The following is a 25,131-nucleotide window of genomic DNA, read 5'->3' as shown; positions in this document are numbered from 1 at the left end:
CTGAAGTATGATGGATACCGAATGATCTGAAGGGACAAAAGAAGAAACAAAGATGGCTGTTAGATCTGTTTTGGGGGGGGGGTCTTGAGCTAAATGTCTTATAAACATGTAATAATAATAACTGACCATGCATATTTTAAGCATAAGCTGCCTAATTAAGGCATCAGATTGATGTGTTTGAGCTAAATATGAATTCAGATCTGCACATATGCTGTAGGCATGAGATTGTAGGAGATTTTTACTTAATTGAAGATACAAAGGTTTCGTTATATTTACACAGATATTTAAAACAGAAATGTACAACATGATCTGATTGCTGTTATTTAAACCAGAAAAGCAACAATTATACCTACTGCTGCTAAAATATTAACATATTTATTATAGGTATGTTGTCTATAACATTTATTTTTGATTTTGATACATAGACCTAAATAAAAAGTTTGATAAACACCCACTTAACTATATATGAACTTATACACACGTGGATAAAATTGTTGGTACCCCTCAGTTAATGAAAGAAAAATCCACAATGGTCACAGAAATAACTTAAATCTGACAAAGGTAATAATGAATAAAAATCTATGAAAATCAACAAATGAAAGTCAGATGTTGCTTTTCAAACATGCTTCAATAGAATTATTTAAAAAAATAAATTCATGAAACAGGCCTGGACAAAAATGATGGAACCCCTGAAAATAATGTGACCAAAGGGACATGTTAAATCAAGGTGTCAATTAATTAGCATCACAGTTGTCTACATTCTTGTAATCAGTCAGTGGGCCTATATATAGGGCTACAGGTAGTCATTGTGCTGTTTGGTGACATGGTGTGTACCACACTCAACATGGACCAGAGGAAACCAAGGAAAGAGTTGTCTCAGGAGATTAGATAGAAAATTATAGACAAGCATGTTAAAGGTAAAGGTTATAAGACCACCTCCAAGCAGCTTCATGTTCCAGTGATTACAGTTGCACATATTCAGAAATTTAAGATCCATGGGACTGTAGCCAACCTCCCTGGATGTGGCTGCAGGAGGAAAACTGATGACAAAACAAAGAGACGGATAATACGAACGGTGACAGAAGAGCCCAGAAAAACTTGTAAAGAGATTAAAGGTGAACTTCAAGCTCAAGGAACATCAGTGTCAGATCGCACCATCCAATGTTGTTTGAGGCAAAGTGGACTTAATGGGAGACGACCAAGGAGAACACCATTGTTGAAAACAGATCATAAAAAAGCCAGACTGGAATTTACCAAACTACATGTTGACAAGCCACAAAGCTTCTGGGAGAATGTCTTATGGACAGATGAGACAAAAATTGAACTTTTTGGCAAGGCACTTCAGCTCTATGTTCGCAGACGGAAACTTGAAGCATATGAAGGAAAGAACACTGTCCCTACTGTGAAACACGGAGGAGGCTCTGTTATGTTCTGGTGCTGCTTTGCTGCATCTGGCACAGGGTGTCTTGAATCTGTGCAGGGTGTAATGAAATCTCAAGACTATCAAGAGATTCTAGAGAGAAATGTGCTGCCCAGTGTCAGAAAGCTTGGTCTCAGTCGCAGGTCATGGGTCTTGCAACAGGATACTGACCCAAAACACACAGCTAAAAACACCCAAGAATGGCTAAGAGGAAAACATTGGACTATTCTGAAGTGCCCTTCTATGAACCCTGACCTAAATCCTATTGAGCATCTTTGGAAGGAGCTGAAACATGCCGTCTGGAAAAGGCACCCTTCAAACCTGAGACAACTGGAGCAGTTTGCTCATGAGAAGTGGGCCAAAAAACCTGCTGAGAGGTGCAGAAGTCTCATTGACAGTTATAGGAATCGTTTGATTGCAATGATTGCCTCAAAAGGTTGTGCAACAAAATATTAAGTTAAGGGTACCATCATTTCTGTCCAGGCCTGTTTCATGAGTTTATTTAAAAAAATAATTATGTTGAAGCATGTTTGAAAAGCAGTGTCTGACTTTCATTTGTTCATTTTCATAGAATTTGTATTCATTATTACCTTCGTCAGATTCAAGTTATTTCTGGGACCATTGTGGGTTTTTCTTTCATTAACCGGGGGGTACCAGCAATTTTGTCCACGTGTGTATCTGCAGCCTTTTGCTCTTCTACTCTTTATAGAATAACACTGGTAGTATAACCAGCTGATATTAGCTGGTTAATTAGTCAAGCTAATTAAAACAACTTGTTTGTCTGTTTTTTATTTTACTTGTATTTATTTAACCACTTTTAAGAAGTCTTCACCTTCTTTCAACCAGCTGATTGCAGTGTTCAGCAACTGGTGGGGGAGGGGTAACGTTATTACTCTGTGCTCCATAAAGCCAGAGGAAACTCTGGGGTTTTTCTTAGCATCTTTTTTAAAAGGACTTTAAGCCGTGAAAACTGTATTATGGAACATTTTAGAGGTTTTGAAAACCTTAACTAGCCTATTCCTATTTTACTGTTGAGCACAGAAAAAAGTCACATTTTCCGCTTCAAATCACTTGTGCCCAGAAAGATGTTTTAGTGATTGGGAAACCTGCAAACCTCACTGGTTTAAGCTTTATGTTTATGGATGTGTTTCAGGTGGGAGCAGAGGAAAGATCCACATGGGAGAACGTATTATGTAGACCACAACACCAGAACTACTACCTGGGAAAGGCCACAGCCACTACCTCCTGGGTCAGTATCTGCCTTTTTCAGTCCAGTGTGAAACTTTACAAAGATCTTCTATTGTGCCAGATGGCCTTTTTCAGCTTCAAAACAAATGCCAGTGTAATTCTGTTTACACCTGATGGATTTCAACACTGGTGTGATTTAAGTAAGGATGAAGCTGACCAGTGACTACTAGTTTCAGTCAGAGATTCACCATTAAGGCTACTTGCTGATATGCAGCTGATATGCAGTTTGATATGCAGCTGATATGCAGTTTGGTATGCAGCTGATATGCCTGGTCCTCCTTTTCCAGATTTGCTTTTTAAGGGTTATGACAAATGTACAGTAATTTGTGCAAAGTTTTTTATTGTCACAATTAAATCTGACATATACTGACCATAAAAGAAAGAAAGAAAATGTCATGCAGGTTCCTTGATTTAAATGTATTTGTGGATCCAACAGATAATGAAATGATTATCTCCATTTATGCATCAAAGCATATGTCCCATAACCTCATCTGAGTTTACTGAACTCTTAAAAGGTGCATCAGAGGTATGGGTGTTTGATGCGATTTCACTGTTTTGAATTTTCAGTTTTTATTGATTTGTAAAAGAAATAGAAATAAAAAAAATGAAGGAAAAACAATCATATTCATTTAGAGATAATATCAAGGGAAAGTTGGTCAGTTTTGAATATGGATAATTAATTGGTGCATCACTAGCTTCAGTTCTATTTCTTTTACATCTTCACACGTATTATTAATAATGAATGACGCACATCAAAGCATCTAAAACAAACAAATCTTATTATTGGGTAGGCTGAGTTGCTGTAGTAAACTCCATGTACTGTAATCAGCACTATATTAATATTAACAACCACAACCTTTATTACCATATGATACAACTAAGTTAAAATGTTAATGAAAGTACTCCATTTCCCAGGTATGTTTTTAGATTCTCTGTTTCTCCATCAGTTGCTTTATATTTAGTTTCAGCCTATAAGTATATAGATCATTTTTCTCCATTATCTGCCATTCAATTCTCCTTTATGTCGCTAGATGGGAACGTCGAGTGGACGACCGGGGTCGGATCTATTATGTTGACCACAACACCCGCACAACCACCTGGCAGCGCCCCACTATGGAGTCGGTGCGCAATTTTGAGCAGTGGCAGAGCCAGCGCAGCCAGCTGCAAGGAGCTATGCATCAGTTTAACCAGAGATACCTCTACTCTGTAAGGAACTTCTCTCTGCACCAATTTCTTTGTACCTCCACTTGCCTGTTTAGTCTGTTTTCTTTATTCTTACAGCTGTCTGTGTGCTGATAGTAAGCTCAGGTTACTCAAGAAACAGTTCAACATAATCAACCTATTGTGGGAAACCATTTTATTTGGAGATCACGATAGTTCTGGAGTACCTGCTTCATTTTAACGCTTCTGAATACAGTGTCTTGCTGATGTAGTCATCGCCCTTTGAATTTCAGTGTATTATTATATTTGCAGGGCCCTATAGTTGTCATGACTGCTGGTAAGGATGTACTAGTGAACAAGTCAGAAATATGTATCCATTATCATGTAATTATATCTTAACAGACTGACCACCTCCTCCTCCTTCGCTCAATTTAATAAGATGAAAAACCATCTTTTTCAAAGTTTATTCCATCATTGCCCCTTTTGTTAGAAAAAAATCTAAAATCTCATTTGTTAAATTACATTTTATTGGGGACATATTATGCTTTTAAACCTTCTTTTTCACACTGAAATCATTCAGTTGTGGTCTATATAAAGTGGAACTGCAACGCTTTGGTCTGAACTCCTTGTTATCGTAGCTCCACAGGCTCCTTTTTTACCCCTGTTCTGAGGTGTGTCTGAGAGCGACTCATTTGATGCGGTCTCTTTAAATGCCACTGATGCACTTCACACCACGCCCCCCTCCAGGTCAAAGTGCAGCGCTGTTTGTTCAGCCATTTTTGTAGTTTGATAACAGAGATAACAATTATCTAGCGGTGCAGAAACAAGACAAAAACCAGAAAAACAATGCTAAACTTTTTATGTAATAATACTATTCAAAACACCCTGTATGGTTCTGTCCTCAAGAAGCTAAAAGCAGCACACAGTGCTAAAATAAGAAGAAGGCAAGATGCTCATACTATCAGAACAATGGCCAGGATGTCATATCAATACACAATAAATTCATGTCTAAAATAAAGTTTGTTGTCATTTTAGCGTTCTTTGCAGCTTACCGCTTTGCTGTGTCCATCGTCTCCCTACATAGAAGGACCTGACCGCTTAATCCAATGAAGTCTTTCAGCAAATCCTTCTGGATACTGGCGGAGGTTGCTGAAAGAACTCGTCTTTGAAGTGGGAAAAATAGGAATTTCCCCACTGATGTGGGAACATTTCCATGAAAAATACAATTTAACCAGGCAATTTAAAGAGGTTCTGATGCTGGGGGATGGTGTAATGAATTGTGGGTTAATACACCCAACAATTGAACATTTAGACGTATCCACCAGCAGCTTTGGGATACTTGAGCTTGGACTACAAAATCGCAGCGAGAAATGGTGGATACGCGAAACTGATCAACCGCAAGTCCATGACCTTGTTTAGCTGTTCTGCAGCAAATACTGTGACGTAACAGTTGGAAAAATGTAACAGATGATAGAGAAACCTGAAATATGACCCAACCAGAATATTAGAATATCTACGCAGCACCTGGAGAGACTAAAATCAATTTTTATGCACCCCTACAGACTCCCAAGTACACAACGAAATGTATTTAAAGGTTAAAAAAGTGGATTTTGAATATGTCTCCTTTAAAGAACATATTTGATTAAGAACATTAACTTTGATTTGGATCCAGGTTTGCTGTTTTTAAGGTTTCTGCTCTCTGCTGAAAACACCTAGGAGCTGCCATGAGTCACACAATGACAGTTTTTATTGATTGATAATCCATCCAAAGCTGGTTAACAGCAAATGAGTGATGAAGACAGCTGATGGTCTTCCTCGTCACCAGAGACCAGTGTTTGATGACTCTGCTGTCATCCTTGGCAAACACTTTAGTTTCTGCTAATTGATTGTCAGCAATCAGCCTTCAGCATAATTACCAAGAGCACAGAGACTGAGCTCTGTAGCGTCTTCTGAGAGCAGGTACTTGACTCATATTAACCCCACTCAGTATGAAGAGACCACTTGCATTCAAAGTGCAAAAATATGCTACATGAATTTACCACAGCATGTCTCAATATCCCTTAGTCTTATTAAGAATTATATTAAATGGGTAATTACATTTTTAAATAAGTGTTTCTCTTTAAATTTCCATGTTTAATTTGACCAATCGTATCCTGATAATGTTGATCTTCATGTTAAGCTTAGATCTGACTGGTTCCAGCCTCATCTGTATTTTAATCAGCCTAGCTCAACCTTTCCAGCCTAACTTAAACTCCCAGATTAAAACTGAGTATCTGCTTCAGTCTGGTTAATTGGGTGACAATCTGTGATCTTTGCAGTGATGCAGTTTTCACATATTGTGGAAACTGAGATGATTCTGATGAGAAGTATCGAGATGTACCCACCAACCTAAAGCACCTTTCCCCTTGGCACACATTTTCTTCAGCAAAATTAGTTCATTTGTCAGTTTTTCTCTATTTTTGAAACATTTCTGAAGGGATTTCTGTTTTCTCTCTTGTTACCTAAATGGATCTGAATGCAAATTGTTTATTTTTAGGCATCCATGATGTCTGCTGAGAACGATCCCCTTGGCCCTCTACCTCCTGGTTGGGGTAAGTTCATCATTTGTCTACAGCATGTTTTAGTTGTGAATAATCTTAATTTTCAGGTCCTCTACAATAAACAAACTGATTGCACTCTCTTTCAATACGGTTTTATGGAGATTGTAACACTTTAGCTTCTTCTAGTGAGTATTGTTTGGTCTGACAGTAATGTGGGACTCTGTGATCTGCTGTGTGGTTCTAGGCCAGTCAGCCTACTTTGTAATCGTGTTGTTAAAGTATCTCTGGTCTAACTTCCATGTTTCATCCTTCACTTCAGAGAGGCGTGTGGACTCTAATGACAGAGTGTACTTTGTGAACCACAATACCAAGACAACACAGTGGGAAGACCCTCGAACCCAAGGGTGAGTACAGCACAAAGGGCCACCACATGGGGTCCATGTCAGTAAATAAGTAGACTGGGTGGTTCATGCAGTTTTATTCTCCTTGTTGCCCGCCTGGAACGTTAGGGTTTTATGTGCCATGGTTTTAGTTTGCCTTCCCATATAAAAACTTTAGACCCAGTTTTACTCTGTGGCATTCGATAATTATTATATTTATCAGTATTATTAAACCTTTATTTAGTCTCTATGAGACTGAGTTCTCATTTACCAGAGAGACCTGTTGGAATATATGTTAAAATTATACAGCACAACAATATTAAAATAATATCACAATGTTAAAAAGACTAAATAATTTAGAAAGAACATGCAGCTTGACATTTGGATTATCTTTTTCATTTCTATTTTTTAGATTTGTCTATAATTTTACAGCCTAGTTTTATTTCATATTTTTGATTTCTCTCTTTGTGCTTGTTTTATGAGGTGTTTTTATGACTCATGGTTGTGTGAAATCATTGCCTTGCAGCACTTTGGTTCAACCTCTATTTTATCCTGTAGAAATAAGGTTAGCATTTAGATTTTATTGGCAGTGTTTTTACCAGAATGAACTTCCTTTCCAGTTCAGAGCTTGTGTTTTTTGCTGTGCCCATGTTTCTGTCTTTGCTGATGTGACTCTTGTTAGGAAAAAAAGCAATGTATCATTTATTTGCCTACTTTTTTTTAAGTGTAATGCCCATTTTAGGCTGAAATGAATCGTTGGATGAATATATTTGGTGCTCCATATGTATCAGTAGAAACAAGCATCTTCTCAGTGATAACCAGCCAGGTAACAGTGGCCAACGGTGAACAGTGTTGCTCAACTTCTAAAGATTCTCCTTAGTCCAAATAAAGGGAAACTAGTTTGGGAAAAAAACTGCATTTAAGTAGCAGTTAAAAGTTAAAACTTGCTCTTTTATTTATTTAATGGTATCATTCTGTCAATGACTGATGTTTTAATAAAATATTAACATCCTAGTCATGTTTCTTCATGTTGCAGATTAAGGCTAACCTGTATGTTCCTGAGCAACAAGCTGTTCGTTCTACATTTAATTCTTAATTTGTTTTGGATAAAATTTCAGCACCTCAGTGTTATTGGTTCATATATATATATTGTGTGTGTTTGTGTGTGTGTGCAGGCTACAGAATGAGGATCCTCTGCCTGAAGGTTGGGAAATCCGGTACACAAGGGAAGGGGTTCGCTACTTTGTGGACCACAACACCCGGACCACCACTTTCAGCGACCCGCGCACCGGGAAGTCTTCTGTGTAAGGGATACTTGTTCTACGTCACGCCTCATCCATCACGCTGTGTTTAACCAGTAACCTGCGGGGCGCCAGCTGTGTGTGTAGCTTACTGAGCGGACATCCTGTATTAACTGCCCTAAACTGTCTCGGTTTGCCTTTCATTGAGAAAGAAAGTGTTCATTTTCCAGATATCTTGTAAAATCCTTGGAAACATTGACCTTCTGAAATGTGTTTTTCTGGTCAGCACCAAAGGCCCACAGATTGCATACGAGCGCAGCTTCAGGTGGAAGCTCGCTCATTTCCGCTACCTGTGCCAGGTCAGTGTTTTACTTTGGTCTAATCTTCCTCATCCTTCCACTCTTCCCTGAGCTCCTCTGATGCACACGTTTGTCTTCTTCTTCAGTCTAATGCTCTCCCAAGCCATGTGAAGATCACGGTCTCCAGACAGACGCTGTTTGAAGACTCTTTTCAGCAAGTAAGACCTTTAATCTGTTGTTGTTTAAACTGTTCACTCCTCATTTGCTCCAGAAAGGTATCATAATTTATAGTAAGGGTTTTCTCCTCTGCTGTATCTTCATATTTGTGCATAAGTTGGTGAATGATGAGTTTTTTGATCTTGTGTGTCTGTTTCGTACATTTTCAGATTATGGCCCTGAAACCATACGACTTAAGGAGGAGGCTGTATGTCATCTTCAGAGGCGAGGAGGGTTTGGACTATGGTGGCTTAGCCCGGTAATAAAAACTGAACCACAAATACAGAATGAATTTAGAAATGGTTGTAAACAAAAAGCTTTTTGCGTTCTTTTATTGCTCTGCATTTGTTCGAATCCTTACCAAACCACCAACAGCTTTTTTTGTCTCCTGTGTTTTCCTTGTTGTTTTCCTCCTCCACGCTTTACAGGGAGTGGTTCTTCCTCTTGTCCCATGAAGTGCTGAACCCTATGTACTGTCTGTTTGAGTACGCTGGCAAGAGCAACTACTGTCTGCAGATCAACCCGGCATCAGCAATCAACCCAGACCACCTCTCCTACTTCTGCTTCATAGGCCGCTTCATTGCAATGGCACGTCCAGATACAACCCACACCATGACAAATGATCAGAGCTATGATGCTGGCCTTTTTATACAGGAGACGTTGATTCCAACCACCTTTGACTTAAAAAAGTTCTTGGCCCTACTTGATTCCACTTGCTGTGCGAGCGTTTTCATACCGTTACCTACTTTTTTGGTCCCTGCTCCTGAGCAGGTACAAGCAAGGCTGAGTTGGGACTACATGTGATGTAAACAGACCGCTGTTTGCTGATTGGCCATGGGACCAGGAGAAACAAGAGGGTTTTTGCTGAGGTAGTGCAGGGAGAAGTTAATAAAACTCATGGGCGACTACAACAATATTAAGGACAATGGCCGAAATATAATTCTACTATTTACACATCATAAACCATGCCTTAAGGCTGAAAGACAAGAATAAGGACACTTTTTTCTGAATTACAGGCAGGTAGGGGGCGCTGTGTTTAATAACATCTTAAATCAGCTGATCACACACAAAGTCAGCAGACACAGATACATTTGCCTCAGAACACACAAAACTACCAGCATTAAACAGAGTCTTTGGTTTGGAAATTTATTGACGGTCCTTAAGCGAACCTGCTTGTTCAGGGGGAAGAGAGCAGCTGCCTGTAATCAGACTGCCTTCATTGATTCAAACAGGAGGAAATCTCTGCTGAATCCGCGGAGCACGAATATCTAATGTCCAACCTAAAACTATTGTCCTCGTTATTGCCACGGCTGAGACACAAACTTCCTCATAAAGCCCAAAATTGTGACTTCTTTAGGCAAACTTTGGAGTTTCCCCAGTCCAGAAAGTAACCCCCCCCCCCCCCAAATTAAAACCTATTCAAACATGATCTCAAAACATATATAATACATTCTTGCATATACAATAATAAAAATGTTTAGTATTTAGTTTGTTTTTATTTTCTATTTATTTTTGATCATTTCACGCAGATTATTTTAATGTAACAATGCAACACAGTAACGTTAATAGCGTCACAGCCTACTACACTGATGGCTGGAGGCGGGGCTTCAGCCGCCATAGCTGCAGCTGTCAGCAGGTCAGTGGAAACACGACTGGTACCGAGTGGACCGGAGCTGCGCTGGCTAAACAAACCAGTGGAAAGGGGGCCATGGTGACATTGTCCAAAATAAACATATATTTTGGGATTGGTTAGCATACTAAATGGTAATTATTGTCTCTGCAGGCACTTTTCCATGGGAAGTTCATTGACACTGGCTTCTCTTTGCCTTTCTACAAACGAATGCTGAACAAGAAGCTCATCCTTAAAGACCTGGAGTCCATTGACCCAGAGTTCTACAACTCACTCATATGGATCAGGTGAGCTGTGTGTTCGGCCTGCAATGTTCAGTATCAGCAGTTCTTACGTCGTCGGAGCCCAGGGTTGCATAATTAACACACATGAAGAAACTTTGCTGGACTTCAAAGTAAAGTTTCAGTAAGGTTATTTGTCCAAGCTTCCTTCTAATTATATTTTTTCCTAAAAGTCTGGACTTTTTGTACCAATATATAAATACAGGGTTACTACATGGTCTTGAATGACGTGACTGAAGTTTTCATTGTCCAACATGTAGGAGCTAAGACGCAAAGCAGGTAAAACTGGGAGGAAGGTAATCAGAATCCACTTTTAGATAGGATGTAAGCTGAAGAAAATAAGCAGGGTTCCACTCAGCCAACGTTCTGTTATACAAAGAAAAGAGACGGATGTTCACCACTTCTCCAACTGTTCCTGAGACCCAGCTTGGTGTACATCTTGAGAACTGGAAGCAGTAACATTATAACGCTGGCAAACAGAATCCCAACAGTGTACAGGTCTGTTGTGTGTCCGAACGATGGCTACATTAACTCTGACCCCAAAACGTGAAACATGCATATTTGCACAAAAGCCTATATTTAGAAATGCCACAAAACGATACGAAGCAAATGTTGCTCAGAAGCACGAACTGACAGAAGATAAAGCAAACATGTTACCATCAGAGCAGATCCTGCACCTTATTACGCTGCTGCAGCAACACTGTCTCGTCTCTCCTCAGAGACAACAACATAGAGGAATGTGGGCTGGAGATGTACTTCTCCGTGGACATGGAGATCTTAGGGAAGATCTCTTCTCATGACCTGAAACCTGATGGCACCAACATTCTGGTCACTGAGGAAAACAAGGAGGAGTACATCAGGTAGGTTTCTCCTCTTTCTAACCTATGAAGATGTTGTATTGTGTTCATTATGGAAAGCATGAAGAACATGTGTTCTGTGTGGTTTGCAGTCTAATGGCAGAGTGGAGGTTCTCCCGTGGGGTGGAAGGTCAGACCAAAGCTTTCCTGGATGGCTTCAATGAGGTGGTACCACTTCAGTGGCTGCAGTACTTTGATGAAAAGGAGCTGGAGGTGAGCGGCACCACTCATCTGTTCAGAACCAGCTGTGTTTTATTCTAATAAAGTAACATTTAACCTTTCAAGCACCCCAGAGAGCCTTGGATGTCTGAAATAAAGTGAATCATTGTGTTTCTGATCTGTATTTCTTGACTTGGTTTTCCCTGACCGGTGTTCTGAGTCTGTGTGTTTTTGTGTGCCCGATCCAGGTGATGCTGTGCGGCATGCAGGAGGTAGACCTTCAGGACTGGCAGAGAAACACTGTGTATCGTCACTACACCAGAAACAGCAAACAGATCATCTGGTTTTGGCAGGTACTGTCGCTCAAGCATCCGGTTCGTTCGTGTCCAGTATTACTGTTACGTCCTGCAGCTTCGGTCAGTGATGGTTGGGTTTGTTGCCACTCTCCTCCCCACAGCTGGTGAAAGAAGTGGACAATGAAGTGCGGCTGCGGCTTATGCAGTTTGTCACGGGAACCTGCCGCCTTCCTTTGGGTGGCTTTGCTGAACTTATGGGTCAGTGACAGAGTAACGTCCATCAGGAGGAGCTGGACAACGTCAAAAGCTTTACAGCCTTAATTATCTCATTTTGCTTTGCAGGAAGTAATGGGCCTCAGAAGTTCTGCATTGAGAAAGTGGGGAAGGACACATGGCTTCCCCGTAGCCACACATGGTCAGTACAATGATCGTTTTGTTTCCTGTCACCTTATTATCAGAAATAAATTTCATCAACCACATTTTATTTGAAAAACCTTTAAGCTGTGGCTTTTCCTGTCCATTTTTTTGATTATTTTTTATCAAAAACTTGGATTAATCAGCTTGTTTTACCCACCCTCTCTTGATTGATTCATAAGTTAAAAATATATTGCTACATATGAAGAGACAACTGTTTGTTCAGGAAAGATCAGGGAGTGTTATCAGTACATTATGCTTGTGCACATAGGTCATCATTTTAATAACCCTAAATATAAAGAATGGCTGCTTATTTGCTGAGGTGTGTAGTTCTTCATCAATGTGTTTTATGAAGGACCAACACAGTAATACATAATTGTGAAGTAGAAGAAAGATGTTACAAATCTCCCCTGAACACACCATGCCTGTGGCTCAACATGGTGGTGGTAGCATTATGCTGTGGGGATGCTTATTTAAGTAGGGTCAGGGAAGCTGGTCAGACTTGATGGATAGTTGGATGGAGCCAGGGCTGGTCCAAGGTTGAATGGGGCCTTTAGCAGAGGCCCCTCCTGCTGTTCAGAACATCATCACCGCTAACGATGTTTGAGATTTGGTGGAGTCTGGGAGAGGGGGCCAAGTTAAAGGTTGAGCTTTAAAGCAGTCAGACAATGAAAATTCGAATCAAATGTATTAGCATTCCCAATAAGCAAATATAAACAAATGTAGATCTATGGTCTGTTTTAAAATTCAAGCATTTATGTTGGCCCCCTGATGGTTTGGAGGCCCTAAGCTGTGGCTTAGTTTGCTTACGCCTTGGGCCGGCTCTGGATGAAGTCAAAGGGCAATCCTGAATCAGAATCAGAAAAGCTTTATTTCCAAGTACGTTTTTGGACATACAAGGAATTTGTTTTGGCGTAGTCGGTGCAATACAGTACAAATTAAACAGTATAAACATATCTACAATATCATATAAATATATGTGCACAGTTTTAAGTGAGTGAGAGTAAATATAGAGCAGTATAAGATGCAAGAGCAATACAACAGTGCAGGTGATCATTGTGCAAGTATGGCAGTGCAAGTAAAGCAGGAGTCCAAGCTGAGCGTTAATGTAACGCATAGAGTTACAGGTTACAGGTGTCCTGTCAGCAAAAACATCCTTGAGGCTGCAAATGATTGTGACTGGGCCGAGGTTCACCTCATAGCAAAATGACCCTAAACATTCAGCCAGAGCTAAGATGGAAAGGTTTTGATCAAAGCATATTAACGTGTAAGAACGGCCCAGTCAAAGTCCAGACTTAAATCCTATTGAGAAGCTGTGGCAAGAGTTGAAAGTGGATGATTAAAGATGCCCATCCTTCTAGTCTGATGGAGCTTGGGGTCTTTTAATAGAAAGAATGAGAAATATTTTTCTTCAGATGTGCAAAGCTGGTAAAGACACACCACAGTTGGTTCCATAGGTGGTTCCACAAAGAATTGACTTTGGTACTCAATACAAGATTTTTCCTTCTTCTACTTAACATGTTCTCCCCGTGCATGTGTGGGTTTTCACCGGGTACTCCGGCTTCCTCCCACAGTCCAAAGACATGCCTGTTAGATTAATTGGTCACTCTAAATTGACCGTAGGTGAATGAATGAGTGTGTGCATGGTTGTTTGTTTCTTGCCATGCGATGGACTGGCGATCTGTCCAGGGTGAACCCTGCCTCTCGCCCATAGACTGCTGGAGATAGGCACCAGCTCCCCCGTGACCCACTATGGAATAAGCGGTAGAAAATGACTGACTGACTACTTAACAGATATTTGCTACTTTGCGTTGGCCTACCATGTACCACCCCAATGAGATCATTCGATAGTTGTAATATCACAAAAATGTGAAAAACCTACCAGGAGTAATGACATTTTTGCAAGGTCCTTTGCTTCTATCAGAGTATTGAAAAAATCCCCATTCTCCACTGATTTCTTCTCTCTGATCTCCATCTTTCAGTTTCAACCGCCTGGATTTGCCTCCCTATAAAAGCTACGAACAGCTGAAGGAGAAGCTGCTCTTCGCCATCGAGGAAACCGAAGGATTTGGCCAAGAATAGATGAACAAGTCTTGTAGTGTTTCCCTCCGCTAACCCCCTGCTGTTCATTCAGCCAAGAAAAACAAACAAAAAAAATTGCACAAGATAACCACCAATGTATATAAGCTATTTTGTCATTTAAACCAAATTCTAATTTGCAGCATAATGTTTTGCCGCATTCCTGTTCCTATAATATACAGGTCCTTCTCAAAATATTAGCATATTGTGATAAAGTTCATTATTTTCCATAATGTCATGATGAAAATTTAACATTCATATATTTTAGATTCATTGCACACTAACTGAAATATTTCAGGTCTTTTATTGTCTTAATACGGATGATTTTGGCATACAGCTCATGAAAACCCAAAATTCCTATCTCACAAAATTAGCATATTTCATCCGACCAAAAAAAGAAAAGTGTTTTTAATACAATAAACATCAACCTTCAAATAATCATGTACAGTTATGCACTCAATACTTGGTCAGGAATCCTTTTGCAGAAATGACTGCTTCAATGCGGCGTGGCATGGAGGCAATCAGCCTGTGGCACTGCTGAGGTCTTATGGAGGCCCAGGATGCTTCGATAGCGGCCTTTAACTCATCCAGAGTGTTGGGTCTTGAGTCTCAACGTTCTCTTCATAATATCCCACAGATTCTCTATGGGGTTCAGGTCAGGAGAGTTGGCAGGCCAATTGAGCACAGTGATACCATGGTCAGTAAACCATTTACCAGTGGTTTTGGCACTGTGAGCAGGTGCCAGGTCGTGCTGAAAAAGGAAATCTTCATCTCCATAAAGCTTTTCAGCAGATGGAAGCATGAAGTGCTCCAAAATCTCCTGATAGCTAGCTGCATTGACCCTGCCCTTGATAAAACACAGTGGACCAACACCAGCAGCTGACACGGCACCCCAGACCATCACTGACTGTGGGTACTTGACACTGGACTTCTGGCATTTTGGCATTTCCTTCTCCCCAGTCTTCCTCCAGACTCTAGCACCTTAATTTCCGAATGACATGCAGAATTTGCTTTCATCCGAAAAAAGTACTTTGGACCACTGAGCAACAGTCCAGTGCTGATTCTCTGTAGCCCAGGTCAGGCACTTCTGCCGCTGTTTCTGGTTCAAAAGTGGCTTGACCTGGGGAATGCGGCACCTGTAGCCCATTTCCTGCACACGCCTGTGCATGGTGGCTCTGGATGTTTCTACTCCAGACTCAGTCCACTGCTTCCGCAGGTCCCCCAAGGTCTGGAATCGGCCCTTCTCCACAATCTTCCTCAGGGTCCGATCACCTCTTCTCGTTGTGCAGCGTTTTCTGCCACACTTTTTCCTTCCCACAGACTTCCCACTGAGGTGCCTTGATACAGCACTCTGGGAACAGCCTATTCGTTCAGAAATTTATTTCTGTGTCTTACCCTCTTGCTTGAGCGTGTCAATAGTAGCCTTCTGGACAGCAGTCAGGTCGGCAGTCTTACCCATGATTGGGGTTTTGAGTGATGAACCAGGCTGGGAGTTTTAAAGGCCTCGGGAATCTTTTGCAGGTGTTTAGAGTTAACTCGTTGATTCAGATGATTAGGTTCATAGCTCATTTAGAGACCCTTTTAATGATATGCTAATTTTGTGAAATAGGAATTTTGAGTTTTCATGAGCTGTATGCCACAATCATCTGTATTAAGACAATAAAAGACCTGAAATATTTCAGTTAGTGTGCCATGAATCTAAAATATATTAATGTTAAATTTTCATCATGACATTATGGAAAATAATGAACTTTATCACAATATGCTAATATTTTGAGAAGGACCTGTATAACGCCTCTCCATAGAAATATGCAAACATTTGAACCATCTGCTCCTGTTTTAAAACAGAAATTATGGATATTTTTTCGATATCCTCCCACAGCGACTGGCTTTTAAAAATAGACTGAAAGTGTTTGAGAGGGTTTTATAGTTTAGGCTCAACCTTCATTTAAAGCTCTAGTTCTATAGAGCTGCTATAAAAGGCAAAAAGTAGTTGTATTTGGCGTTCAGTGCCTGAAATTCTTTTTCCTGTTGGACTGATAGTGAATTTTGGAGTCCTGAGTGCTTGCATGCTGCCTAGACGACCGCTGTGACCACCCTCAACCACCACAAGCGTGCACGCAGACATTTTTCGGCATGGATCACTGCATCTTTGAATGAGCTCATCCCTCATAATCGTCTGGAACGCTCTGTGTTCAGGTGCTACGGATCTGAAGCACAGAACATTGCTCGCGATTATTCTTCTACCCACCGGCCCGATGACTGGAGTCAGCGATGGATCCTTCTCTTTTTTTCGGGGCATAAAAAAATTCTGGATTGGGTTTTTGATGAGGACTCATGAAATGATAGTATATATTTAAATTGCGTTGAAAACAAGCCATTAGTATGTATGTGTGAGTTAGAATGTGGTGACAGTAGAGCCAGTTAATGCACACTGTGACGTACTGAGAGAAAGGCTTTGGGATGGTAATCTACACGGATAACACTCTGTTAAATCTGTTATTTAAAATAGCAATTCAAAAAATAACAAAAACAATGTTTCATGGCTCTGTTTGTGTGATTTGCAGATGTTGGAGTTGGACTGTAGGTTGTCTTACTGTCCTTTGAAGCCACTGTGTCTGATGCAGCACTATGTTTGGTTATTTGAACCTCATATAGCAGGATTGCATCATTTTCAACCCTTTAGCAGACGGTACTAGGACAAAAACTAGATTCCGACCATGACTACCAGAATATATTTAGTCATTGTTTTCATGTGTTGAGGTCCAGGTAATAGTGTTTAAAAAAAAAGTTACATGTTTGTGTCTTAAAAAAAACAAAACGTGAAAGCAACTTAGACAAGGAGGCAGAACAGGAAAAAAAAAACCAAAACTCTTTGACCACCCGGCCTGGTTACACAATACCCACAGTTTAGACTAGTTCATCCATGATGCTCATGTTTGAGTTGAGAAAGCCTTATTTGTGTCATGTAGAGACTCTCCATCACTCTGCTCAGAAACCTGCACTGCTTATGTTTCCTTCAGTTTTTAAAGGGACTGTCAAGATTGTTTTTTTCCAGATGTCACATTAAACTCTGGCGATTGAGTTCGAGGTCTAAGCCCAGGAAAAAAACACCTAAATTTAGGCAGTAGATAGCCAGTCTGGAGCTTGTGATCAGTTCAGTCAGTCATGTAAATAACATGTATTCAGCTGATGGGGTGGAGAGCTGCAGGGAGGAACGATGGTATCAGGAGGTTTTCAGTAGCAAAAGGAGGCCATTTTATACAGAGATCCATCAAACTGTGCTTCCTTTTCAGCAGAAACCTGTTATTCAAATCAGCTGTGTATCTGAGTGTTGATTTCATAAAGGTGACGGTAAATGAAGAACTTAAATATTGTAGTCAACCGCACAGAGCTACTCCTCCACTGGTGGAAATCTGTTATGCCTTCGTTCTTATCACAATAGCTGGGCCATTTCAGGTCGCCTCGGTCGCAGCTGGCAAGCTGTTCCGGGATCGCCTGGATCCGATCGCCGTGCTCTTAAAGTGAAATTTAGCTCATGTGAGGCTTGAGCAGGGGAGCGGTTACTGCGGCTCAGGACACCTGAAACACGTCCACTTTGTAACATATCACGTGTAGATACACACTGTAAAACACCAACCACACTGTACAGAATGCCCCTTTACTGGAGACCATGTGTAAAGAAGATTCATTTTTAATCTGCTTTCACCCATTTTAAATGGAGAGATGGATTTATGAGATACAAATAAATAAGTGAATAAATCCCTTGGCTTGGTTTCTGTGGGAGGAGGAGAGGCCTGCTGGATCAAATAGATGTATAGTGTGATTCAGTTGTATTTAAAAAAGGACAATTATTTCTGCTAAAATGGTTATTTTCTTGTAGTTCTGTTCATTATAGGGTGACAATCTGGGTGCCTGCTACATTAGCTAGCCTGCAGTTAACTGCTTTACACATTCTTGCTGTAGTTTGAAAATCTCAAACTTTAATCATCTAAGAAAATGTTATAAAAACATGAATTTCTGTCTTGAAAGCATGAGGACAGTGTGCAGAAACAGATGGAGGAAGGGCACTGCATGCTATGCTCCATGCAGCCGGAGAAAACTCCAGTAACCTGGTCAACTTCTTAAGAATCTCAAACAAGCATTAAACAGTAGGAACAATACAAGTTCTAGCGGCACCGCCTTGTTATTACACCTTGTTATCGGTAACCGCCCAGTGTCTGAATCCAGTTAAATGTGTTGGAGGTTTGCAACTTCCTGCTGCAAAATGCTGATGGATTCGGAGCGTCCGTCCACCCGCATATATTTAGCTTATATATTTAACTAAACATTTACACTAGTCCAATAATACATCAACTATACTTAGTTTATGAACCAGTTCAGACACTAGTAGACATTCAAGAAGCTAAAAATAAAACATACATTTTTAAAGATTGTAAAAGTAAACATGAGTAAATATTAAAAAGGTTAAAAGCGCAAGTTATCTGGTCGCATAGAAATAATTAGTACACTGTAATGCCTCATTGAACACGGGGACGTCAACATGTCCCATCTTATTCCAACTGCACCAATAGCAGCATGCAGGAGCTTCAAACTGGATCTAACGTTTTGCCTCCCACTAAAAATAACAAATATCACAATAAAGTCATGTTTAGGTTGTTTGTTAATCGTGGTAAGAGTCGTGCAGTCGTAGGGAAGACTTTGTATCAAAGCTGATTGAGGAGCTCCAAGGCTTCTTTATGGACCTGCAGAGGAACGAATGTCGGTATGTTGTTCACATGAGCAGAAATGACACATGCAACACAAACCACATGTACAACACCTTACAAAAGCATTCATGTCTCTTGAACTTTAAGAGGGGGTTTATGTAACAGACCAAAAACAAAATGTACATAACTGAAGTGGAAGGAAAACATGTTTTAACATTTTAACAGTTGAAAGGTTTGGTTTGCAAAGTATTCAGCCCCTGTAGAAACATCTGCAAAATATCACCATCAGATTGGATGGAGAGGATCTGTGAAGAGCAAGTTTTTGCCACAGATTCTCCGTTGGATTTAAGCTTGGAACTGATATAAAAATACATGAATACGGTTTAATCTTAACCAGAGATCTACTGCCCTGCAACCTTCAAATGCATTTCTGGTTCCATTCCTGAATCAAAGGAATGTCTCATAACCGGGATGCAGCACGCTGGGGAGGTAGTTCAAGCATTTGATTCAGGTGTGTTGAAAAAGGGATGAATCTAAATGTTGCAGGACAGTAGTTCTTGAGGACTAGAGCTGGAGAGCCCTCACTAAACCCTTCCTCCTATATCTGTGTGATCCTGCTGGAAGGTGGACCTCCATCCAAGTCTTTACAGCCTCTAACAGGTTTTCTTTTAGGATTTCCATAAATTCAGCCCCATCCATTGGTCTGACCAGTTTACCTGACTACTGAAAGAGGAACATCCCCACAGCATAATGCTGCCACCACCTGGTCTCCATGGAGATTAACAGCTGTATTTAAAGGGAGTGTAAAGTACACACGTGGACTGTTTACTAATTAGGACTAAAGGCGCTGAATACATACAGTATGCGTGCCACACTTTTCAGATTTCTAATTTGTAAAAAAGTTTCGAAAACCAATAGAAAATTTTTCTTCTACCTAATTATGTGCCACTTTGTGTTGGTCACTCACATAAAAACCCAATAAAACACACTGAAGTTAGTGGTGGAAATGTGAATACTTTTTCCAAGACAGTGTGTGTTTGTACCTCTTTGTCTTCCAGTGTGTGAGAAGGAAACTCCTTGGCTTTGGTTAGCCAAAGCAGCGCTTTCTCCTTGTCTTTCATGGCCATGTAGGTCTTCCCCAGCATCAGCAGGTTTTTACTGTAGAAGTTTGGGTCGACTGTAAGAACCAATGATTACAGGATATGTTTTAGCTCAGTGTTTCTACATTATTAACCAACAAAGACCTTCATTTTACACCGCTAAAGTTAAGAGGAGCAGTTCAGTGATCGCCTCAGTGGTTTCAGTACAATCTGTTCTACCTTCCTCGGCCTTCAGGAAGAACTCCAAAGCCTGAAAGACAAACATAAACCAGAATTTATTAGCATTCATTGAGGTTTTAAAACCAAATCGAAGAGCGGTGACTGATTGAAATCAGACCAAAGCTCTTTTAAAAGAGTAGGAATACTGCGGATAAAGAAAACAGAAAAGTCTCCACCTCCTCAAACGTAGATGTAGGCGGTTTTGAGAAAATGACAGCTGCCACTTTACGCTGATACCACGGCAACTCTGCAAAGGCAAAACACCTATGGAAGAAGAAATTGTCTTGGCTGTGATTTCTTCATATTAACATCACGTCTACTTGAATTGAAATACTTCAACTATCAAAGGCACTCCTTCGAGATCTGAAGAAGATTTATGGGTTGGCAACTGGAAGAACTCTACTGTGTGCTTTCAGGTTACGGAGACATAGAGGCTTGGACCTGCTGAATTCAGACATTAAACACGCTCATCATTCAATCTTCAGAACATCAGCATGTTAAAATGTCCCTATAAAAGCTCAATCATGCATTTTTCTTGCATCGTGGCTTTTATTCAATGGGAAAAAGCAGTGATATGGTTTTATTCTCTTTTTTTCAACGGCTACAGATACAAAGTGAATTATCCTTTAAGGCAACAGCTACTTTTCGGGATTTATAAATTAAAATCTGTACTTTGGCCAAGTCAAACATAGTCAGGGGAAGCAGAAAGTTCCCTTGACTGTCAATACAGTCCTGAGAAAAACTAAGTACACCCTTGCTGCTTTCATAGGATTTAAGAGGGATGCTAATTTAGTGTACTTGATTAAGTCATAGTCAGCAACTGGGACCTCTGCTATAAAAGCAAGGGTCTTGTTGGTTTGCTGTTCTGGAGCATAGAGGTGCGGGTCAGCACATTGCAAAGGGAGTAAGACCGCAGTGAGCAAAGAGAAGCAATTGTTGCTGCCCATCAGTCTGGGAAGCGTTAGGAGGTTGTTTCCAAACCATTTATAGTCCATCATTCTGGGATAACAATAATTCAAGAAGGGAAAACATTAAAACAGCTTTAATTCTACCCAGGAGTGGAGGCTGCAGTGAAAATACCTCAAGGTCAAAGAGAAGAGCTCCATCCGAGAGCTCATGTGTCTTCATTAGCATGATCAATTTCCTAAGTGAAAAACCTCAAAACCACTAAACAAGTTTCACTTGTTGGGAAGGGTTACAGACAAAAACCTTCCCAATAACACCTTGGACCAAAGTAGAGAGTCTGGTGAAAAGAAAATTGTATCCGAGCACAAACTAACTGTCGAGCATGCCGCTGAAAGGGTGACGGCTTGGGCTTTTTTTTGCAGACATCAGACACTGGGCACGCTGCATTAACCGAGTCGACCATGAACTCCGCTGTTCACCAAAACATTCAAGAGCCAACCACGAGGCCGTCTGTTTAACAGCTGAAGCTTGACCTTAGTGGGGTCAACAGGACTAATATCCCAAACACGGCCATAAATCTACAACAGAACAGCTAAAAGAATGAAGGTGCTGCGACAGCCTAGTCAAAATCCCAACCTCAACCTGATTGAACTGCCCTGGTCTGCAGGATGTGGTGCCTGCAAACCTCAATGAACTGAAGCGATGCTGTAAGGAAGAGTGAGCCAAAGTCTCTCAACAAGCAGATTGATTGCTGCTGCTAAAGGCGGCTCTATAAGCTGTTGAGTTAGGAAGGCTTCTTAATTCCTCCCATGAACATGAGTAAAGTTGTTAATCTGTGCTGCAACATTAAACTAAATTCTAGTAGAAAGTAGGGGTCCACTTCCACTGAAATGTAACTAATGGTTGAGGCAGGAAAAAAAAAAAACACTCACCAGTAACCCAGAATGTGTAAGGATGTGGCATCTTTAGGGTTGAGCTCAATGGACCTCTGGAGGGGAGAATAAAATGAATAAATGTGCCACATTTATTACGAGATACTGACCCAGATGTTCTCGTCACCTCCAGATGCTCCCTGATGATGTAAGAATTTCCTATTTTAACCTTGATTCCCTGAAATTCCCCAGTGTCGCTGAGACAAATGGCATACCACTGAGTTAAGAGAGGGAAAGAAAAAAAAAAAGTCATGTTTTAAACTAGGATTATTCTACTATAAGATAATAACAATAAAAAAAAACATAATATGCCTTATTGTAATATCAGTGCCTTTGCCTGGGTGAAACAGAAAGCCTACCTTGTGTGCAGCAAAACATTTGTCATCTCTCTCCAGTGCCCGCTTTGCGTATTCAAAGGCCTCAAATACCAGCTGCTTTTTCCAACCAGCATCAGTGCTGGGCAGGACAGACAGATCCCGAGACGCCCGGGCCAGCCTCCACAGGAACTCTGCATCTTCACTGGACGGAAGCACATGACCTGTATGACCCCACACTAACAGACTCGTTTAAAGCTGCAAAAATTCCAACTTTGGTTCACCTTTGTGTTAGATGCTTTGCGATGGTGCCCCCTGGGGCTAGGGTTAGGGTTAGGGGAACATTTTCATCCAATCAAACCCTACTTGTACTTTAACTCTGTGTGCTTTATGGGATTAAAAACAGATTCATTCTGATGCGTTTGCTTCTGGAGTGGCTTAAACCCAAGGATAGAGACAGATGTACCCCATATTATGGATACGTCTGTGTGTGTGTTGAATCACAAAGCTCCAGCTGAAGTCTAGACCTTGTTTATTTCCCCCTCAAACCCCTGAATGGGCTTTGCTTCACAATCCAAAGTTGTTGGTATCCCTGTTGCTTGTTTAGCTTGTCCTACCACACTTTTTTCTTCCACTCCACATTCTATTAATATGCCTGAATACAGCGCTCTGAACAGCCAGCTTCTTCAGCTATGACCTCTCATGACTTAGCCTTACTATGGAAGGTGTCAGTGACTGTCAAATTAGCATTTGTTTTTCTTGTGTACAATTCTAACTTTTTGAGAAACTGAGTTTTAGGTCTTCATTTTCTGTGTGATGTAATATTTAAAAATCAACATAAGTAAACTATAGAAATATATCTCCCTGGAAATAAATCTAAGTTAGAATTTTTGTATGGAATCGTGAATACAAAATGTCCTCTCATTTATTGAAATGAGTCTTTCTGCATGTTTCAGGCAGGAACGGATCTGACAAGAACCGGGTGGCTGCAGTCCTGGCTCACCTGTCCTGGTACTGCAGCAGCAGCTGGTAGAGCTTCTCGGTCTCTGCACAGCTGTACAGGTAGTCAGCCTGCTCCAGGACCTCCTCTGCCCAGACACAAAACACACATGATGCACTTAAAGTGAACACCTGGTGATGGTGTAGGTAGATCTGATAAGGACTGAATTCATTTTAACTTCAAATTCAGCTTCCCTTTTTCCCCCACACCCAACCCAGTGTGGCCATTTACCTTTATCTAAAGCACAAACCACGGCTGAACGCTGCACTTTACGGAAAGCTTGGAAACTTAGACCAGACAGTACAGGGAGTCCCACCAGGAATGCTGCTCCTCCACTCTGTGCACAGAGGAACAGGTCAGAAAAACATATTAAATATGGCTGGGTTTAAATGCTGGATTTTGTATAGTATTTGGTTGGTATCCCACCTGACCTAAAGTAACCCTGCGCTGCCCACTGAATTCTTTACATGAAAAAAAAGGTGGATTTTCTGTGTAAAACCTATATTCTGTCATACATTTTCTACATTTCTGACCTCCTGGCAAACTTTTGGTTACTATTGCATCCTGAACCTAAAGGTACAGTACACAATTAAAGCCCTGGTGCTCTTTGGTCTACTTTCATCACCCATCGCGTCACACCAGGCCCCTGAGGCTGGTAGCCCCTCTGTAACACTAAGAGCCTTAATTATCAGACCAGGCAGGGAAAAAAGCGTCGGTATTTACACCCAGAGCACCGGTTGTCCATCTGCCACGATTCCAGAAGAAGCGGCTAGTCCTCCCGATCCCTCCGCGTTTAGCGCCGACTGTAAGTTCCAGCAAAGTCCTATAATTCACAAACCGCATTAAAACCTTCCCAGCCATAGTCTGTCAGGTCCAAAAGGTCAATGAGCAGGAACTACATGGCAGCCAGCAGAGACAAACGGTGAACATTCAAGAGCACAAATACTATGTCGTCCAAAACCACGCATGCTTCAATTAAACCGCCAGATAACCACTCTCTACTTATTATATATATATATATATATATTATATTTTTAAATGCAACTTATTGAGTGGTATTTGCTGGTATTCAACTTAACTACGACTGCAGGTGAGACTTTTGAATTGCGGCGAATCTTCTCCATAGATTTTATTGACGTCTCGCAACCAACGTTTTAGGAGCATATTGCCACCTACTGTACCGGAGCCTGTAATCTCAGGGAGTACACTTCTGTATGTTTTAGAAACACAAAAAACGCTTTACATCCTTCACTTATATTTGTATTAAACATGATATTCCATCCCCGTCTCTATTCATAGATTCTATCATGCATTATACTCCTCTCACATTTGCTACATCTCAAAATATGTTCTACGTCTTCAAGGACAACACAGACATCATATTCAATAGGTACACACTTAGCCATTAAATAAAGAGTTGATTTTATTCCAGTATGCTCCAATCCTTAAACTTAAAAAAAAAAAAAATCACTTCCTCTCTTGTGCACTTTCCTTCGAAGACCTTAATTGATTTCTGTATTCTGTAATAATGTCTTCGTTTAGTATCGGTGTCCCACCTCTCCTGCCATATATCCCTCACTACTGCTCGTATTAGTGATCTGGTCTCACTTTTTCCAAACGGAACATTTCTTTTTTCAAGTTTCAATACTGTCTTTGCAGTCTCATCTGCTTTTTCATCTCCCTCCACAAATTACAACGCCATTATGTTACCGTTGCTCTTGAATGCACCC

At 40.7% G+C, this 25,131-nt stretch overlaps 2 protein-coding genes across 4 annotated transcripts in view; one reads left to right on the top strand and one right to left on the bottom strand.

Annotated features, from left to right (window-relative positions):
- LOC124857835 (NEDD4-like E3 ubiquitin-protein ligase WWP1) overlaps positions 1 to 14,363 on the top strand; it is a 33,572-nt gene extending 19,209 nt beyond the window's left edge. For both annotated transcript variants that reach the window (XM_047349334.1, XM_047349335.1), the window contains exons 10-25: positions 2,574 to 2,669; positions 3,700 to 3,874; positions 6,366 to 6,420; positions 6,689 to 6,773; positions 7,925 to 8,053; positions 8,277 to 8,349; positions 8,436 to 8,507; positions 8,676 to 8,764; positions 8,934 to 9,093; positions 10,289 to 10,422; positions 11,136 to 11,276; positions 11,366 to 11,486; positions 11,681 to 11,785; positions 11,890 to 11,986; positions 12,071 to 12,143; positions 14,125 to 14,363. In XM_047349334.1, coding sequence (XP_047205290.1) covers positions 2,574 to 2,669; positions 3,700 to 3,874; positions 6,366 to 6,420; positions 6,689 to 6,773; positions 7,925 to 8,053; positions 8,277 to 8,349; positions 8,436 to 8,507; positions 8,676 to 8,764; positions 8,934 to 9,093; positions 10,289 to 10,422; positions 11,136 to 11,276; positions 11,366 to 11,486; positions 11,681 to 11,785; positions 11,890 to 11,986; positions 12,071 to 12,143; positions 14,125 to 14,224 — 1,705 coding nt within the window. In that variant the 3' untranslated portion in view covers positions 14,225 to 14,363. The remainder of the gene's footprint in view (positions 1 to 2,573; positions 2,670 to 3,699; positions 3,875 to 6,365; positions 6,421 to 6,688; positions 6,774 to 7,924; positions 8,054 to 8,276; positions 8,350 to 8,435; positions 8,508 to 8,675; positions 8,765 to 8,933; positions 9,094 to 10,288; positions 10,423 to 11,135; positions 11,277 to 11,365; positions 11,487 to 11,680; positions 11,786 to 11,889; positions 11,987 to 12,070; positions 12,144 to 14,124) is intronic.
- Positions 14,364 to 17,897: 3,534 nt separating this feature from the next.
- Positions 17,898 to 25,058, bottom strand: rmdn1 (regulator of microtubule dynamics 1). 2 transcript variants are annotated; one of them, XM_047349336.1, is made up of 10 exons: positions 24,125 to 25,058; positions 23,633 to 23,738; positions 23,405 to 23,489; positions 22,447 to 22,606; positions 22,215 to 22,304; positions 22,088 to 22,143; positions 20,426 to 20,513; positions 20,250 to 20,280; positions 19,974 to 20,107; positions 17,898 to 18,966 (listed from the first exon to the last, which is right to left on the bottom strand). In XM_047349336.1, the coding sequence occupies exons 1-10, from the start codon at positions 24,260 to 24,262 to the stop codon at positions 18,928 to 18,930; spliced, it is 927 nt and encodes a 308-aa protein (XP_047205292.1). In that variant the 5' UTR covers positions 24,263 to 25,058; the 3' UTR covers positions 17,898 to 18,927. The 2 variants fall into 2 exon arrangements, with proteins under 2 accessions (XP_047205292.1, XP_047205293.1); XM_047349337.1 differs by lacking the exon at positions 24,125 to 25,058 and adding an exon at positions 23,828 to 24,098.
- Between the last annotated feature and the right edge of the window lie 73 nt (positions 25,059 to 25,131).

The sequence above is a fragment of the Girardinichthys multiradiatus genome, chromosome 21, assembly GCF_021462225.1.
Source record: "Girardinichthys multiradiatus isolate DD_20200921_A chromosome 21, DD_fGirMul_XY1, whole genome shotgun sequence".
Lineage (NCBI taxonomy): Eukaryota > Metazoa > Chordata > Actinopteri > Cyprinodontiformes > Goodeidae > Girardinichthys > Girardinichthys multiradiatus.
This window is presented reverse-complemented; position numbering and strand designations above follow the sequence as displayed.